Raw genomic sequence first — 19,001 nt, 5'->3', positions numbered from 1 at the left:
GCTCCTTCTCCCGTAGCTCTGCCTGAAAGCCCCTAAATTTCAAAGTGATCATAATTTGGAGGGAAGGGGGTCACATTTTCCATTCCAACGGAGGTTCCCGCCTTCCTTGGCAGACACCTGTCCTTCAAACCAAGACAGACCAAATGAGAACACAGAGGTCTTCCAAGGGCTGGAGCCCCTCTGCTCTGGAGCCAGGCTGGGAGAGCTGGAGGTGCTCACCTGGAGAAGAGAAGGCTCCAGGGAGAGCTCAGAGCCCCTTCCTGGGCCTAAAGGGGCTCCAAAAGAGCTGGAGAGGGACTGGGCACAAGGCATGGAGGAACAGGACAAGGAGGGCAGGGTTAGATGGGATACTGAGAAGAAATTCATCCCTATGAGGATGGGGAACCCCTGGCACAGGTTGCCCAGAGAAACTGTGGCTGCCCCATCCATGGAAGTGTCCAAGACAGGTTGGACAGGGCTTGGAGTACCCTAGTCTAATGCAAGATGTCCCTGCCCAGGGCAGGGGGCCTGTACTAAATAACCTTTAAAGGTCCCTTCCCACCAAAACCAGCCTGTGATTCCATGTTTCCATAAGCACTGTCTGTAGGTAGGGCTGAACAGGGCTGTGCAGGGCTGGGCTGTGTCCCTCCTGTCCCTTGTGAAACATGAAACCAAAGGCTGAAACCCAACCTGTCCAGCCTGGGACCTGCAGCCCTATGTTCCTGACAGCCACTTTCAAACTGTGATGAGAAAACAGCTCCACATCCTTGATTTCCGCTCCCAGCATGGCACTTAGCTTTCCCCTGTGGTTTTTTTGTTAAACCTCCCTTGTCATTATTCCAGCTTATTCCTTTTGCTCTTTGACCTAGGGAGGTTCCCCTTGCAGGCAACCAGGCAGGGTCCATCTCCATAAGGGCAACGCGGTCACCAGGGGAACCTGGGCAAGCTGGTGGGACATGTGAGGGGCTGTAGGACTGGGCTGACCCTGCTTGGACACGCTCAGCCCCAGTGAGGAAACTCTGGGTCTAGGGCAGGCCAGGAGGTTGTTATGACCCATCTCTGAGGCAGGGTAAGTTATTGTTAATAAATCCCTCGGAGCAAAAGAACACTGAAAGACCACTGTATATATGAGGCAGATGTATTTTAAAACAATTTCATTGTAGCAGAAAGGAGGTAGATGTGTGGTTTTGGTTTTTCTATAAAAGTATAAAAATAACATGAAGAAAATATGTGAGCAAAAGAAAGAATGAGAAGGAAAGGACAAGAGTAGATAGTGGAGAGGACAAATATCTCCACCTGTGAATCCAGTGATGAGACTTGATCATTGCAATTCCAGTGTCTGTGGTCAGGATAACGGTCACAGGTCCACTGGGAGTGGGAGCTGTGAAACAAAAAGTCAGATTATATATGTCCAAGTTGGCATGGGAATGCCCCTATCCTTCTCCAGGGAGGGGATTCTTTATGTCTGATGTAACAGTATGGGGCACACTGCTTTCTGCTGGAGAGAAAAGAGTCGGGGTCTACTTTGGGATCCTTGGTGGTATCAATCCCCCTGTATTTGTCTTGCCCACTCCTTGACCCCACATCTGCACTTGCGCTGTGCTGTCTGGTCACCACAGAGTGGAACAGGAAAATTGGCTCCAGAAAGGTTCTTCCCTACTTCTGTAGGGCCCTCCTTTCCAGGCATGTCCTGTTCTAACTTGCCAGTCATCAGTGTTTGAGGCATAACAATGCATGAACTCCACTGTCCAGGCTTCTACAGAGCTGGAGAAGTGCCCAATGCTCATCCCAGCCACTCTCCTCCTCCCTGCCCAGATGCTGCCACTACAAAATGAGGAGCTTTCCTTGGTATGGAGCTGCCAGGGGTTTCTTAAACATGTCCATGGTGAACAGGGGCTTAGAGATACCATTTTGGCTGTCCCAGGCAGTGCCACAGAATGCAGGCAGCCAGAGCAGGTCTCTGCTGGCTGCAGGAGGCAGAGGATGGAACTCATGGGAGCTCTGCCCAGAAAGAGGTTCCTGAAGCCCATGGGACGTTCCAACAGGACAGTTTTCAGGCTGTGCATGGAAACAAAGGGAGTGGTGGGTGAGAGCAGGGGCTGGAGCTGCGGCAGGGGCAGCAGGGGCTGCAGTGCCTTGTGCCCACTGGGCTTGGCACTTGCTGGATGCACCGTGGGGCTTCCCAGGAGGCAGCTGGTGCTGGATCTGCCAACATCTCTCTCTTGCTTGGGGACATCTGTCCCCAGAAATGCTGGGCAGGGGGCTGAGTAACTGCCAGGGGCATTGTCACCACTGGTTTCTCCCACTGTCACACGGATCACAGACCAGCACTGGTGCTGACTTTGGCAGCTGCTGGTCCTCCAGGGCAGGTGCCAGGCTTCAGTGGCACTCAGAGGGCCTCAGGGAGTCAGGATTATGGGGTGATGGGGTGATGAGGTTCTCTGAAGCTCAGGAGGTGCTTAATTCCAGTTCTTGCCCAAAGCAAGGTCACCCGTGCAGTTGGAGTGGGCTGCACATCTCCCAGGATGGAGCCCGTGCCACTGCAGGAGCGTCCTCAAGGAGACAAATCTTGGCCCTAGAGGTTTTGGAGTAGCTCTGCTGCGAGGAGGGGCTTCGGGGGCTCCGTGCTTCCTGCGCTGCGGGCAGGAGCCGTGTCGGGGCTGGGCTGCTGCCCTCCCCCGGCACTGGCCGGTGCCCCGATCGCCAGGAGGCTCCGGGCTGTGCCCGCAGCTCCAGCCCGAAACGCGGCGGCTGCGCCGGGTGACCTCTTCCTGCTGCACCCCAGCCCTGCTCCTCCGTCCCGCTGCCCCCGGGCCCCGAATGCCCGTCCCCTCTTGCCGGACCCCGTCCCGCAGCAGGCAGCGCTGGCTCCCGGCTCTCCAGCGCTGCGGTGCCCGCGTTGCCGGGGCTGTGGCACCGCGCTGGTGCTCGGCCAGGGAGGAGGGGGCTGTGCCTGCAGCGGCCGGGGCTGGGCGTGCGGCCCCTCTGCCCAGTGACTCCCGCGGTACCTTGCAATGCTGCCTTCACCCCATCTCCAGCAGGAACCTCATCCGGACCAGTGAGCCAGAAGCGTCCCTATGGCCGGTCCTCATCCCTGTTCATACCTCTGGGGTATTACAGGGCCGTGACAAACCACCTGCCTGGAGGGTGGCCCTCCTTGCCCCCCAAATTCCCCACTGGAATAAACACAGCTGGTATTTATGAGCAAAAGGCTGTAGGGAGCAAAATGCATCCGCTGCCCCATCATGCCTGTGCCGGCGAAGGGACCTGGGTGCCAAGCTGGGAACATCAAACTCACTGCCCAGGAGGCAGCGGAGGGTTGAGAAGAAGCTCTGGGAGCTCTTGGCAGGTGTGTGAGTGTGGCCTGGGCTCCCCAAATGCCACAGCTCCTGCCTGTGGCCAACACTCAGGTCAGCACAACTTGCAGCCCTCGGGGAGCAATGGGGGGCTCTGAGCATCCCCCACTGTCTCCTGCCAACCACGCAGCTCTCGGAGCAGGAAACCTCTGATGGAAGAAGCAGGAAGTTCCAGGGCTCCCTCTGCACCAATGCTGCTGCCCCGGAGCCCCTGTGGCCACACGGCCTGTGTCTGACAGGAAGAGTTTCTGCACAGCACCATGAACGGTGCCCACCCAACTGCCCCCAGACTCCCACACAGTGCCAGGAGCAGCTCTGGGTGCTCTGGATGGCTGGAACAGAGCTTGGGACCACAGGACACATCCTGAAAAAGAAGGCCCCTGGGGAAGAGAAGTCTGGGGGTGCAGCACTCCTACATCACACTCCCCCCACCTGAAACCCCCCAACCTTCAGCAGGAGTCCTTGGTGCTCCCGGCTCTCCCACCATCCCTGACCCCCTTCCGCCCGCTGCCCATAGCTGCCATTAAAATAAATTGACAAAATAAACCTAATTTGGAGTGTAACTCTATTTTCTCAACCTGAAAGACATAGTTCTGCAGTCAATCAGCAGCAAGTCCCTACAGGCTCCTGCTGCTGGGGAAGACAGAGCTGTCGCTGCACTAATGAGTGAATTAGCTAATGAAAACAGTATTTAAAATAATCACAATATTTCTTTATTTGCATGTAAAGATGACATAATAAAAGATAATTAGCAGCATGTGAAGCAGTTCTACTACTCAATTTTCTCAGTTTAGCTAATTAATTATCTTAGTAAAATGCATCATTATGGCTAATTTTAGAAAATCCAGCAGCTGCAAGGTCAGAGTGGGAACAATTTCAATTTGTAATTGGAAGAAACATGAAAGTGAGTCAGATAATCTTTTATTAGATAATAATAATAATAATAATGAATCACACAGGCACATACATTAAGTACTGTAAGAGGCAAAAAATGCACTGAATCATTCAATAATGTCATCAAATGGACTTCGTTAGGGACTGCTGGGGGAGCATGAGGGCACTGGGCCCTCAGCCCTGCCTGGAGGAACACGTGGCCCAGTGCTGGCTTGGGGATGCCTCTGTCAGGATGGGGCTGGAGCACCATGGAGGGCCTGCCCTGGGGCCCCCTGGCCCTCCCAGCCCTCAGCCTGTGCCAGCAGCACCCCAGGGCCTGGGCAGGAGGGTCCCAGCCAGGGGAGTCCCAGCAGATCACCCTCCCCCTGGACTGGACAGGAGGGCTGGGCAGGGACCCCCAGGGCTCACTGGAGTCTGCGGGGTTGTTGGGGGAGGCTGTGGGACCCCAGGACGGCAGAAGGGCACGTGCTGGCAGACACTGGCTCCTGGTGGGAATCCCCTGAGGATGTGGGCAGTGGGCACTGGCAAGGGCGGCCTGTGCTGGGGAATTCAAACCCCAGCCTGGGGACAGGACTGAGACACGACAGAAGGGAGCCCAGGACCACTGTGGGACTGACCACCAGCCCCACATGCTGGCCCCACACCCCTATCCCTCCTGGGACACCCCCGTTCTGCCCAGGCTCTGCCCTGGTGGGAGGAGTATTTAGCAGCCAAAAGCAGCCTGTTCCCCCAGAGCTGGCCAAGGTGGGGATGCCAATGACCACGGCTCTTCCTGTCCCACAGGGACCAACTCTGGGACAGCCAGCAATGGATGGACTGGCCCAACTCTGCCTTTACAGCAACACCTTTGTAAGAATCCCTGGTGTGAGGCCAGAGCTGCAGTGTGTCGCCTCTTCCCATCACTGTCTGCTGGGGTGCCAGGCACAGCTGAGCCCGGTGTGTAGGGTGGGTGCTTTTGGTACAGCAGAAATATAATAAATATATTATTAATGTTAATTATCATTTATAAAAATACATATAACAAAGAAGAAAATCTCATGGCTTTTGCAGGAAGGAGAAAACAAACCTCACCTGCACCTGGGTGAGCCTCCACCCAGCTCCCGTGGCTGCTGCCATGCCCTGGGTGCTGCCCACAGCTTCCAGAGGGCATACCCAGTGGGCATGAGGTGGATCCCCAAAGCAGCATGGAAAGCCAAAAATCAGGGCTGAGGCCCCTGGGACGCTCCTGGTTACCGTGGCAACCTGCTGCCTTCCTCCATGATGCTGTGATGTTGTCATGGAGATGACCTGACCCACACCCCGGGATGCCCAGAGCCCTGGGTACTCAGTCAATGCGGCCACTGGGCAGCCCAGTGTCACCAGGGACATCCCAGCAGCACCAACGGGGGCCAGGGACATTGGGGGCACTGACATGGCCCAGGGATGCTCTGGCAGCACCAGACAGCCCAGGGACACACCACCAGCACCTGCCTGGCCTGGACACACCCTGCCAGCACTCACCATTGCAGCAAGTGTGCTGGGGGATTCCACCTTCAGCCTCTCACCCCCCTCCTGGCAGACATTTGTTCACTGAGGCAGCCAAATATTTTCTCAGTTTAAAGCAGTAACTAAATTACATTTCACCCTGGAAAATAATCTGTTCTGCAATTTGGCTTCATTTGTGGTCAAAACCAGCCGTGCTGCAGCGAGAACAGGCATCTTGGGTGCCAGTGTGCCACGCTTCGGCCTCCTCAGGAAGTTTATAGGAATAGCTGATGAAAATAGAGGGCACTGGGGAGGAGTCATCTCCTCTACACCCCCATGGCAAACCTGCCAGCTCCTCTGCTTGACATGGGGTGCTGCCAGCTGCTGTGTGCCCACAGAGCAGCTCTAATTTCTGGCTGTGGCAGGGGGCACAGCTCTGGCTGCTTCCCACTGCTGCCATTCCTACCTCATCCCAGGATTTATTGCTCCTGTTCTTGCAGCAATCACCTGGTGGTGCCCCATCTCTCCACTCACATGGAATGGAGCACCTGTGGGGCATGGGGGACCTTTCACAGAAACCAAGGAGCTGCTCCCAGCTGGCCCTCCTGCCCTGAGGACCTGGAGGCCATGGAGCCACTGCAGTTGCCTTTGAGTTGCCGGGCTCATAGAGGAAGGTTGTGCCCCACTGTGCACCCACACAGGCCCCATCTGCCAAACACCACCTGTTCCAAGACTTGGCCGATGGAGACCCACTTCCAATCCAAGGCCTTAGGTGAGATTTCCAGACTCCCAAAAGAGCTGGGAGTATCAATCTCTCCCCAATAGGAAAGAAGAAAGCATCAGGCTCCAAACCAGCCACAGAACACCCTTCCTGCCCCTGGCCCTGCACTTTGGGACTGCAGAGGAAGATACTTAACTATTTATCACATGTTTGTGATTCTTCAGAGATCACTGTGGGACCTGCCTTAACCTTCCCTGAAGCACTGTGGTGAGGAGCTTGGGCAGGTGGCACCAGCTTAAGCTACTGAAGATGAAGCCAGCAGGAAAACAGATGTTCACATATCCCAGCTTGAGGTTTCTGGACCTGTCACTTCAGTGCTTTTGTTCCAGGCCTCAGGTGGGGCAGCTTGGGCAAAGCACCAGAGCTGCTGCAAAGGTGAAATCCCAGGGACAGTGCAGGGCCCCTGCCAGAGAAACAGCCCCTGCACGGCAGCAGCAAGCATGGACACAACACACATGGGTCCTGCAGCCCTGAGCCACACTGGGAACGCATCCCCTCCCTAGGGAGCTCGGAGATGGTCCATGGGGATTGGGCTGGATAGCACTGACAAAGCCTCTCTCTAAGCCAGCCCAGTGCCCCAGGGCTCGCTGGGTGCATCACCCTCATGGGACACAGGGCCCTCCCCCACTGCTGCCCAGCTCCTCTCCAAATCCAAAGCTGAGGAGCCCTATCCTTTCTCCCCTCTCTGTCCAGACAGCAGAGCCCTCACCCTCACAGGACTCTGCACCTGAAGCATACAGCTTTTCCCTGTCCTGGGGGGGTGGCCGGAGCGGCTGCACCACAGGGGACCCACGCCTGAGACGGGAAGCAGCACATGGAGTGACTGGAGAACAGCGGCACTGCAGGAGCACCAGGCTCCCTTCAAAAGCCATTCTTCCATGTTTTCACTCCTCACACTGTTGAGATGCAATGTGATTTCCTCACCTACAAGCCTCACTGTTCCCAGAGCTACTGAGCTGCAGAGGGTGTGCAATTCTGCTACTACCTCTGTCTGCTGCTGTCCTGGGAAACATCTCCATTGGAGAATTTCAACCAAGGCTTTGGAAAATACTAAAAATTGACCACTGCAAAGTTACTAGATAAGAATCTTTAAAATTTATTGGACTAATTGTGTTACATTCAATATTTGATGTGTTTCTCCTGGACAAAGAATTGGCATAAATACAAACAAGCCTTTGTGTGCCTTCCCTAAACAAATAAGAGATAAAGTACTAGAGACAAGGGAACATAGTTCACATCTTCATATTTACATTTTACCTTTACTTTACAACTTAGCGGCAGGAATATTTACAGAAAAATACAATAAGAACAAAAAGTTCATGTCTTGGCAACATACAGGAATTCATACAAATTGTCTATGATTGAAGCACATGATATCTGGCGTTCTCACTTCTAATTGCTCCTGCTAAATCCACGGGGAAAAGGGCTGTGTTTGCCTTCAAAGGTATCACTCAATTACACAATCACGAAAATGCATCAAATTTCTCTGTGAGACTGAAATTTAGTTCTCTCCTCTTCCTGGGCATGCAGAACCTTGTGAAAAGAAACGCTGTGACCTACAGAGAACCCAGCACAGCCCAGGGGCAGGCAGGGCTGCTGCTCCCTACGGCCTCGCACACACTGCAGCCACAGATGCCCCAATTTCCACAGGCACTGTCCTCCCCCTTTCCTGCATGCTCTAAGGTTCTAATGCCTTTCTAAAAGTACCTTTAAAAGAATGGCTTTTCTTTAAAAGTCTCTATTAAGGTACTAAAATGTAATTTCAACACTGTGTTTAACAATGTGACAGTGGTCACCTCCTGCCCTATTAAAACAGAATTATGAACCCAAACTGAAAAGTGTGATGAAAAGAAAGAGTCCCAGTTTAATTACTGAAGAACACTTGCAGGTCAGTGGGGGGGTCAGCGCTCATCCCCTCTGATGGACAGGGATGCTGACCCAAGCCACTCAAGCATCAAGTCAGAACATCTATGCAGCAGTCTGTGATATTTAAAAAATCTGAATTCTTCACTAACTCTTGCAATCACCATGAAAATAAACCTCATTTGCTCTGACCCTTCAGGGGAAAAGTTCTCAAGACAGTACCCTGCACTAGCTAAAGCCATTGGAGTTTGGTCAGACTTTGAGAGGAGATGGATATAATTCCTAGACAGGTGGGGTGTGTTTTGTTATGAAGTCTCAGACCTCCCCACGTCCCAGGGAAGGAGGGACAGTCCCTGCAGGCACCTTGCACTGGCACAGCCCTGCCCAGGATGCCCACTGCTGTGACCAGCACCCAAATCATGAGGGATGGCAGCACATTTCAGCATCACAACATCTTTATACTGAACTGTGACCTTCCTGAAGGCTCACCTTTCCAGAGAGCCAATTCCACCACCTACAGCCAGGTCACATCACCTGTAACCTGCTCACGAGCTGGTTCTACGCCTCAACTGACACATGTTCCAAACATGCATCCCCTGCCACTGGGAGTGGCCACCATGTGCCCAAGTTCCCTTCTTTCCAGACTCCTGCCAAGCCATATGGCTCTCACAGCTGTTACTGCGCCCATGGCTGCCTTTAGGTGAACATGGAAATAGACCCAAGACAACCCTTCAGCCAAGCACAGGCCTTTGTAAAGAAAGCAAATCTTCTGGCAGTCCACTTGGCTATCCCTGCCAGAAAGCACTCGGGGTTTGCCCCAGTGCCCATCTCTGCACTCGTGGCTGCTCCTGCCTGCCTGACAGCAGCAGCCGCTGCAGCATCAGCCAGGGCCGTGGAACACTCAGCCGGGGGAGGTGGGGGTGCTGTTACACTATCAATGTGCAGACACAGGGTTTGCTCAGGATGTTTATTAGTTACACATGCATTGCTCATGCCTTTTCAACCAGTGGGCTCAAGTGTGTTTGGCCATTAATTAGATCCAATAGGTACATACACAGTGTGGGTAAATTTAGTGTCCGTGCATTAAACTGCTCCTGGCAAGAGTCTGGCAGAGGAATGAGGCTGTCCAAGTTCCCTGCACAGCTTGGCCAATGCACCCAAACTCTGCCCTGGAGCTCCTCCTGCCCTGTGCCACCTGGGCAGCACACAGGTGTGGGCCAGCCAGCACATATCCTGCTACAGGAGTTTTCTTTGGGTGGTTTCATTTTTTCACTTTTTGTTCATCTGGATCAAATTCCAGAGCTCCTGAATTGAGAGGTCAGTGCACTTGTTCCCTCCAACAAGCACTCCAACATCACCTTGGTTGACCACCCAAAAGTCCTTTCACATGTATTTTTAAGGGCCTGTGTTTCCATGAACTCTTTGTGAAAAACCACACAGAAAGCTATGAGCGAGGTCTGTCCTTGGCAGATAAGTTGTAATGAGACAATTAAGACTGCTTCAGGTCAGAGCAGAACTGTTGCAAAAAGTAGCTCTGAAATATCAAAATTCAATGCCTGACAGGTATTACTGCAATGCATAGCACAGCTTATTAAAACCACTTTGGAAATAATGTGAAGAGCTCCCCAAATTCCTGCTCACTCATCCTCTTCCATGACCCGGCGCTGGGAGGATCAGGATCCCTGCTGCCATCAGGCTGCACCTCCCCAGGAGTGGCAGCCACAGTTCACTGCTGCAACACCAGCTGGGATGCACCAGGAGCCAGAGGTGCTCCCAGGGCTGCCTGCACCCACCACTCCTCTGAGATCCCAAGATCACACCTGTAGCTGTAAACATCTTTTCCCAGCATAGCCTTTGAGTCCTGAACACATCAAAGCCACAGGCTGAAAAGGAAAACTCCTGACCTAAGTGGAAGGGAAGCGCTGCTGCCGAATGTGAGAAGGTAGAGGAGATTCAAAACAAAGTAAAGTTATAACTCCAAAGGGGCTTTCATAGAATTGAAATAAATGGGGAAAAGAATAATTTGTGAATTTTCTTTTCGAGTTCTTTAGTCTGTTTAACAGGAGCTTCTGAAAAGTGTTGTAGAAGCTGCAAAAACTGCTCATGCTGTAAATAATAGGGAGGAGGCAGCCCCAAAATCTCAGATTTCAATCCAGTGGAAGGAAGGCAACTGATGTTTATGCTTTTTATGGAAATGGTGAGTAGGTGATACAGACACTTCAAAATAAATTAAGTAGTTGCATTAAAAAAAAATTTTGAAATAAAAATCAAGCTACTGAAATTAAATGTGACATTTTGCAACAGACCTGAAAGTCATAACCTCGCTTTTATATAACCAAAAGCTCTTATACAATAACAACTCCTTTTGGAAAGTCAGTTAATTTCAGGTGGTGGTGGTTGTCTTGTATGCAGATGGACTCACTTGGAGCCATGGAGGGAGTTGCCACATACAGCATCTGGGCTTTGGATTTCAGGGCCTGCTCTTCCCAAGCAATCTTCCTCCTCTTGCTTCTGGTACACAGAAGGGTTACAACCAGTGAAGGATCTTCTGCTGAGCACTGAAGGGGGACTGAAAATTTCTTTGAAGTTCTTGCAGGGAAAGTTAATGCTCTGGAACAGACTCCTCCTCCAAGGAGAGATCCTGCTCCCTTGCCCTTGGACACATGGGTACAGTGAGGTGTCTAACAGCAGGTTTCTTTGTATTCTTTTTTCCATCCTCATATGCAGAGATGGCTTTACTTTGATTGTTTTCCCCTCAGAGCAAGACACCTACAGTTCCTAATTAGTCTGGAAAGGATGACTGGGTGAAGAGATTATTTTGCTAGCATCCAGGAAGACTGGAATTCAGTAATCTTCTGAGGGTAGGTGAATCAAGTCAATATCCCAACTGCAATGTTTCAGATTCATTTCTCATTCCTCCCACATGGTATCTGCTGACTTGTGCTAGAACATGATTTCCTGAATTCCGGAGGGCTGAGGAAATTTGTTGTTGTTATTTAACTGTTTTCATTAGTGTAGCCACCAAGCTCTGATCTAATTGTCCTGGAAGGATAATGATCTAGGGGTTGCAGTTCTTGAGCCCAACCTCCTGGAAAAGCGAGGTATAAAACTCTGGCTCCAGCTGCCTGTTCCGATATTTATTGACAATATCTGCTATTTTCTGTTTTCGGCGGACGTGGGGGGGGTTATAGGAATCACTTTCCAGCCTCTTTCGCCGACAAATATTTATTACTGTCTGTCTCACTAAAAAACCTGAAAAAGAAACAACATTTGAACCAAGTTTAAATTCAGTCCTGCACCCCTTTGCTGGCTTCCCAGCCAAAGACAATTTTGGGTTCTGTCCCATCTAAACCCAGGGGAGATGTTCAGCACCACCAAGGCAAGAACTTTTGTCCATGAGCAGTTGCTAACAGACATGGTCCTCAGGCTTGTAAAGACTTTCACTGTAAAAAATGAAGAAATGGACTCAACTCAGTGGTACCCTAAACTGTCTGGAGGAGAAGGAGGAGTATTCTCTGCTTTGCCAGAGCCAAGCAGCTGCCTGGAACAGCACCCTCGGGACAAGAGGGCAAACCCAGGGCAGCCAATACAAGATCACAGTACCACAGCCCCGGCTATGCCACACACATGGACCTCAGGTAGGCCGAGGTCACATCAGGCAATGCCAGGGGAGCCCTGAGAATGGGGAAAGTACCTGTCAGTACCTTTTCCAGTAGGAATTGCAGAGCCTTCCTCTTGGAAAGGGGATGAGGAAAGACCTGATGGGTTGTGGCTGCAAACAAGTTTCTCTTCGCCTCACTGCCTTGCCACTTTTGTCACTCCTCTGTAACTCACACCGCTGGATGTGGATGGAGGAGGAGGTGGGGAATGGAAGTAGTAGCATTCAAAAGCTGGCAGTGAACTTTATCTTATTTTATTCTGAAAGGAAATTTCTATGCCTCTAGGGAAGCAAGTGTCCCTTACCCCCTTTGCTGTTTCACAAGCTCTTTCTTACAGACAGAAACATTTAGAGGACCTCAATGCACACAAACTACACCTGCTGAACTTAGAGACAAGACAAATTTCACTATATGAATAGTCCTGATGCAGCAGAAAAACAAGCCCAACTCTAGGAAAACATACCTGATTATTTTTCAGTAAAAGCCACCGTCATCAGTGGAATTCATGAATGTTATTTAAGGGCCCAGGTTTGGCTTACATTTGCCAATCACTGAATTAAGCATACAAACCCCAGAACCTGAAAGTCACCTCCAACAGCAGCTTTATGGTTATGTACAGGTATCCTAATGGTCCCTACTTAATTTTACTCTGTCCTGTGTACTGCCCTCAATGGGTGGGATGGCCAGTTACTGAAACTAAATAGCACCAATACCAGGACAGGTCCATGAATCCATCCAGGAACAGAGGAAAAGGCAGAGGGCACACAGGGAACCTGTTAACACACACCTGCACGGTAATTTTTATTGAACACATAAGAAAATCCTCAGTTGCTGTGGTTTTAATGCCTGTCTGGCTCCTAAACCAGAAGGAACACACAGCATGACAGCACAGCAACAAATTCTGTAGCACCCTCTGGTGCACCTTGGTTCTCTGTGCTAAACACCACGGTCACATTTTGGATCTCTCCTATTTAAACAGGCCCCATTCCTAGTTCCAACCCTCTCTCCTGCCATCCTGGCAGCCAAGTGTTGCTCCTTCTGCTGTTCCTGCTCCCACTGCTGCTGCAAAAAGCATGGCTTTCATTTGTTCAGCATTGCCTAACACTTTTTCCAAAGAAATACCTGCAAAGTACATGGTCTGGAATCTATTATCGTTTAAAAAAAATAAAATAAAAACATGAACATTCCTAAAACCCTTTAGCTTACCAAGAGCTCTCCTACTGACTATCATTCCATCCACCAGCGGGATAACCATGTTGAATTTCCCAGTTGCTCCTTGTAGTTTTATCCTGAATAAGCCAGTGTTTAAAGGATGGATGAAGATCACAGGAACTTCCTTCTCAGGAATGGTAGATCTTAAGGGAAAAACACAACTATTGAGTAAGTTTTAAAGCACTGTTTCAATTAATCTACAGATGAAAAATGACCACTGTAAGTGTTAAAGTTTTAAAATGCCTCATGGCTAAGGCAGCAGGATGCCAGGGCATGCTCTGGGCCCTCAGAAGGGCTCTGTCAGTTGTGCTGTGCCTATGGTCTCTGTCCCCACAGGACTGGAGAGCCCTGCAGCCAGGGCACAGCACCTATGCAGCATTAACCACCTCACAAGGGAGCCAATCAGGAGGGTGGCTCATCACAGACTCAGATGAAACTGCGCATTTTCTGTTCTTTAATTTATGTTTTATCTGAAGTGGTATGAAAAGCTCTTTCACTGTTTCAACTACAAAACAGTCCACTGAGAAATCAATAAAAATAATGAAAATGAGAGCGGTCTTACCTTAGGGAAGTGCTACTATTGGCTGTGGTTTCCACACCAGTGCTAGTCTCAGATACCAGATCAGGGAGGGGGAAGTTTTCTGTAAGAACAGGATACACCAAATAAAGTTTATCTAATATAGTTTTGGATTTTTTTTTTCTTGAGTACAAGGAACAATTATTTATCATCAGTCAAAACCACACAGTCCTCAAGCATTTATACCACTAGTGTTCTTGCACAGGTAGTGTCTTTGGCTTGCAGTTTAAGCATTCATGGAGAGTACACACACCTCAACCATCTGCACTCAACAGATGAGGTGCCAGACCCTCCATTCTCTCAACCCAAAGGTCAAAATCTCTAGAGGAACTGTGAAAGCAGGAAGCAGATGAACTACTTCAACCACAGAAAGAGCTTTCAAATTATTATTCACTGCATCTTCATCACCCACAAGTAATCAGCCTCCAGAACACTGCCAGGAGCATTGAACAGTGCCAACCACTCACACCTACAGCTCCCTTGAGCCCTGCTCCCATGGTATCCTTCCTCAAATCCAAGCTCTGTGGATCCCCACCATAACCTACAACCCTGCTGCCATGCACTTGGTAACAGACACTGGATAACGAAGGCAAAGGAGAAAACAGTAAGAACTTGACTCCCTGAAGGGGATTTGGCACTTCCCAGCACCTTGTTCAGGGGCTGAGAGATGTTGAGAGTCACTCACAGAAGTACAGTTCAGGCAGCAGGACAGTGCTTCCAGCAGAAGGAGTCAGGCCCAAACACAGATGCTGCCATCAGAGCTGGGATGCTAAGGGTACACAACAGCTGGAGCAAGCAGAGGGAGAGCATGGCGAGCCATGGACACACTCTGAGATGGAGCAAGAGGGAGGGCAGGCAGCTGGCACCAGGGTGATAACCTTGACTACAAAGTGACAGCTTTTCACTGTCCAGACTCAAAGATGTACCGGAAGCGTACGGCAAAAGCCAAGAACATAAGGAGCATATGGCAGAGCCTCTGGGCTAGGAGTCACTTCCAGGAGCTGCCCTCCCTGCCATCCAACTGCCAGGCTTACTGAGGCTCACAAACTCATTTCTTCAGCTTCAGGCCCAGAACTCTGGGAGATTCCTATGGCTGCTGAAAGAAACAGCCAAGCAGAAACATGCCTGTGTAGCACAGCTGTTGCCCCTGAAGTAAGGTGGCTTTAGCTGCCACCCAAGAAGGAAGTGGGTCAGGGACACCAGTTTGGAACACACTCTGGGCCAGCATCTGGACAAGGAACTGATGCTGCAGAACTTGCTGTCTGCCTCCTGATCTCAGTAAGGCTCTGAGGGACATGCTGTGGACAAGGTGGTCTTCCTGAGAATTTACATCTACCCTTAACAGGAAGCTTCCTCTTGATTGCTGCTCCCATTCCCTTGGTTGCTTTACTCTGGAAGAAATTAAGGCCTTAATTAAGGTCCACCCTTACTGCCAGACTGGGAACCAGAATTACAAATCAAAGACAGAATAAAACACAAGTTCCTGGCCAGTCTTGCAGACACTGCTAGGCTAGGCCAGCGCAGAGAGACTCTCATAGCACTGAGGCCAGGCCATGGCTTGGAACCAGCACACAAGAAGCTTCTGGGGACAAAGAATTCCTCAAAGCTGTCCACTGTGGCCATGCCATGGATGTAACAGGATAAGCAAAGCTGTGTCTCTCCCAGGCCAGCCTGTACCCTGAGGCAGAGACGAAATGCCAAATTAGGAAACATGAAGTTGCATGAGGAGCAGGACCTCACCTGAGCAACACAGCAGGAAAGGGAGCATGGAGCAGGCACCCTGAGTGCAGAACAAACGAGCCCTCCCCTGAAGAGAGAACACGGAGTTCTAAAGGTACCATCACACCAAGGAGGATGATGATCCCTCCAGCACAGAAGCAGCAGGTGTCAGAAGCCATTTTTTTAAAGGAAGAAAACCAGATCCACTCTGAGGAGACAACAGCCAAGGGGAACTCAAAAGCAGGGGAACACACCCACCTTGGGTGAGGAGCTTAAGTTCATGACAGCATTTCACAGGTACTGCCAGAGCTAAAGGAAACTTCAGACCTCCATATGCCACTGATTCATGTACACCCCACGGATCACAACTCAAATATTGAAGATTCAGAATCTTAAAAATGTTGTTAGACATTAGTAAGGACTTATTTTGATTGTGAGGGTGATGAGGCCCTAGCACAGGTTGCCAGAGAAGCTGTGGCTGCCCCATCCCTGTAACTGTTCAGGCTGGATGGGGCTTGGAGCAACCTGGTCTAGTGGAAGATGTCCCTGCCCATGGCAGGGGATTGGGACTAGATGAGCTTTAAGGTGCCTTCCAATTCAAACCAGTCTGTGGTTCCATGATCTAGCATTTAAAAAAAAAAAAAAAAAAGAAGAGAGTTTTTCCTCTGGTTCCTGCCCTGTTGTTACTTTAGTGAACAGTAAGAAGTTGTACATACCTATATCATCATAACGTTCCACCCAGACCACGTACACTTTGGTTTCAGGTCCCATTGGTGGAATGGTGCGGCCCTGAGGCATCCTCTTGGATCTAGAAGTAGGACTGAGCTGTTTTGAACATAAGGGAAGAGTAGCATTTGCAAACATCATGAGTCCAATAATGCAGCCAGCAAGTATTTCGCAGCTGCTCCTCAGTCATTCCTATCTCAGCCAGGTACAACCCCTGCCAGCTATTGAGCAGGGGCAGCTGTGCTGGAAGTACTCACTGCAATCTGGGTCACCATCCCACTTATTCAATACAAACTCATATATTCGATCTTGAATCAGTTAAAAGGGTTTTTTTTATGTCCTTGAAGGCCTTAAATGAGTAACTAAATATACATTTGGAAGTGAATTCTAAACAAGTAATCAGCAGTAATAAATCTTTTGCTTACAGATGTAACAGTTCATGGTTTTCTGTTTTGTTAGTGTACAAAAGCAACTTCTGGTACTTCAGACACAACTGACACACTGTTTTAAATTGGATTGGTAGGAAAGGTGTTCATGTCTACCCATCCTCAATTTCCAAGCATGGATTTGAGGCTGAATTACTCTGTAAATACTCCATATACTTTTTTCTGCATGCATTTTAAGATTTCAGGATGCACAACACTTAGCATGTCTAAATTTTATACTTAAGTAATGTAATCTTGCTGTCTCCTACTGTAGGTGCAAATTCTGGCAGGACTAAAGCTGATATCAAAGATTAATAGCAAGGAACAAGTAGCTCTACATGCCAGGAAACCAAATCATATACTATCAAAAATCCTGCAGCATTGCCAGCGTGCTTCTTGAAAGAAAAACCAAAAAGCACCATTTTTCAATGGAAGTTTTGCCTTACCCGCTGGGAGGGATTAAGATTGTCTGTATGATTGGGGAAGAGTTCAAGTGTCAGAGGCTGCTGCTTCAATAGTCCTGGCAGCAGATCCATGTTGGAGTCACTTTCTTGGTCAGAGACACTGCTTTCCAGTGAATCAGCTGTAAGCCAGAAGAAAAAAAGATGGGTTTTGTCTATTCTTCTGCCAAAGAATAAGCTGTCATCATATATTTTGATACTAAAAAAATGTTGTAAAGCTTTTAGAACTAAACGGGCATAGGTGTATGGTCAAGTCAATATAGTCCTCATAAGCAGGAAAATGAGTTAGGAGACAACTGGCAGCTGTCCAGAAACAGACTGCCAATAAAGCACTCCCCATGGACTTACAGGCATCCCAGCAGTTTCCTGTAGAATACAGTCTCCTCCCTCCTATGGCTACACCATATTTTATTCCAGGCAACTTGCAGTATGCCAAAGAAGCCATGAAGGCTGTTGCTTCCCTACTTAGCAGGTGCAAACACTCCTCCATGTGCTGCAGGAGCACATCATTGACAGGAAAGGGACAATAAATAGACATCACCAGTTGATGGTGAACCACATGTCCAACCTAAAGCAACAACAAAACTGCTGTGCACACCTGGACATCTACTGAGGCTCAGACTGAGAAAGGCACAGAACAGATGCCACGTCAGGAAGGAGTCTAGGGATTAGAATGCTCTAACTTAAACATCCACAGCTTTCTGACAAGGATCTTGCTAACACACTACTTAGTTTATTTAGGTTTTGCTTCTGCAAGAGTTCTCAAACAACAAAAAAGTTGGTTTCATTTTTGTGAAGAGCAGGTACAGAGAGATCTTACTCAGGGATTCCACCAGTGAAGGGACAACAAAGGCGATTTCTGTCAGGGCATCTGCATAATACAGCACCTTCTTCTGTCCATTGAAGATACTTGCCCCAACATCTTCTGAGATAATTAGATCATCTGAAATGGACAGAAAAGGAAAGTTTAGCCAGAAGGAAGCTCTACTTCTTTACACACTGCATCAGAAATGACCTTCAAATACAAGGTGCAATCAATGAGAAGAAATTATGCAAATCTCATTTTAAAATGGAAGGAGTGAGATCTCATGGCTAACAACCCTTCTCAAAAAACCCATTTTTGCTGTCTTGAAGGAAAAGGCATTTTGGGTTGGGAGTGACTTCATTCTGAACACATTTCCAGTGTACTGGATTCTTTATTTCCTAGTACTCTAGTAAGCACATCTGCCACAAGAATACATCTACTATCTATTTTTGAGCATTCTGTCTAGCAAGATCATCCAGTTAGTCATTCCATTTCCAAAGAATTCTAACATTTAACACTTTAGTCTGATACTATTCTAGAATTCAAGCCAGTTTCTACAGACTCTCTTTGGTCTTTTCTCTGTCAAGCAGAGTTAGAAAAAGATCTGTCTCCAATCAATGCAAGAAAGCTTCTCATTCTCAGTCCCCGCTGATTCCCTCACCACAACTGCCCAATACAGGCCTTCAGAGTAGAGAAAGAACATCCCGCCCCACATTACCTCCAGAAAAACTAGCAAGGACTTTAAAATTAATTTCTCTGATCCAGTTTACAGAAGGGTTCCTGAGATAGCTGCCTCAGCAAAGCCACTGGAGCAGTGACATTCAGCATACTGACAGAGAAGTGGCCAGAGGCATGTTGAAGACTCCAAGCCATGCTTCAGCATCAGGGAAAGGTTCCCACATCTCCAGTGGCTCCCCAAGGAGCAGCACCACAACTTGAACCCCAGCTTTTTAGGAATTTCTTTGATTTTGGGGGTGGTGTAGGGAAACTTTCCCCTGAAATTATTTTAACCACAACTCAAACCCCAGCTTTTTAGGAATTTCTTTGATTTTGGGGGTGGTGTAGGGAAACTTTCCCCTG

The 19,001-nt window shown here is 49.3% G+C and overlaps 1 protein-coding gene across 4 annotated transcripts in view; it reads right to left on the bottom strand.

Annotated features, from left to right (window-relative positions):
* Positions 1 to 7,546: 7,546 nt before the first annotated feature.
* Positions 7,547 to 19,001, bottom strand: part of RALGAPB (Ral GTPase activating protein non-catalytic subunit beta) — a 64,770-nt gene continuing 53,315 nt past the window's right edge. For all 4 annotated transcript variants that reach the window (XM_032126653.1, XM_032126654.1, XM_032126655.1 and 1 more), the window contains 6 exons: positions 17,937 to 18,059; positions 17,102 to 17,238; positions 16,221 to 16,329; positions 13,771 to 13,849; positions 13,203 to 13,351; positions 7,547 to 11,589 (listed from right to left, as the gene is read on the bottom strand). In XM_032126653.1, coding sequence (XP_031982544.1) covers positions 11,396 to 11,589; positions 13,203 to 13,351; positions 13,771 to 13,849; positions 16,221 to 16,329; positions 17,102 to 17,238; positions 17,937 to 18,059 — 791 coding nt within the window. In that variant the 3' untranslated portion in view covers positions 7,547 to 11,395. The remainder of the gene's footprint in view (positions 11,590 to 13,202; positions 13,352 to 13,770; positions 13,850 to 16,220; positions 16,330 to 17,101; positions 17,239 to 17,936; positions 18,060 to 19,001) is intronic.

The sequence above is a fragment of the Corvus moneduloides genome, chromosome 17 (genome assembly GCF_009650955.1).
Source record: "Corvus moneduloides isolate bCorMon1 chromosome 17, bCorMon1.pri, whole genome shotgun sequence".
Classification (NCBI taxonomy): Eukaryota; Metazoa; Chordata; class Aves; order Passeriformes; family Corvidae; genus Corvus; species Corvus moneduloides.
The sequence above is the reverse complement of the archived record's forward strand: the minus strand, read 5'-3'. Positions and strand labels throughout refer to the sequence as shown.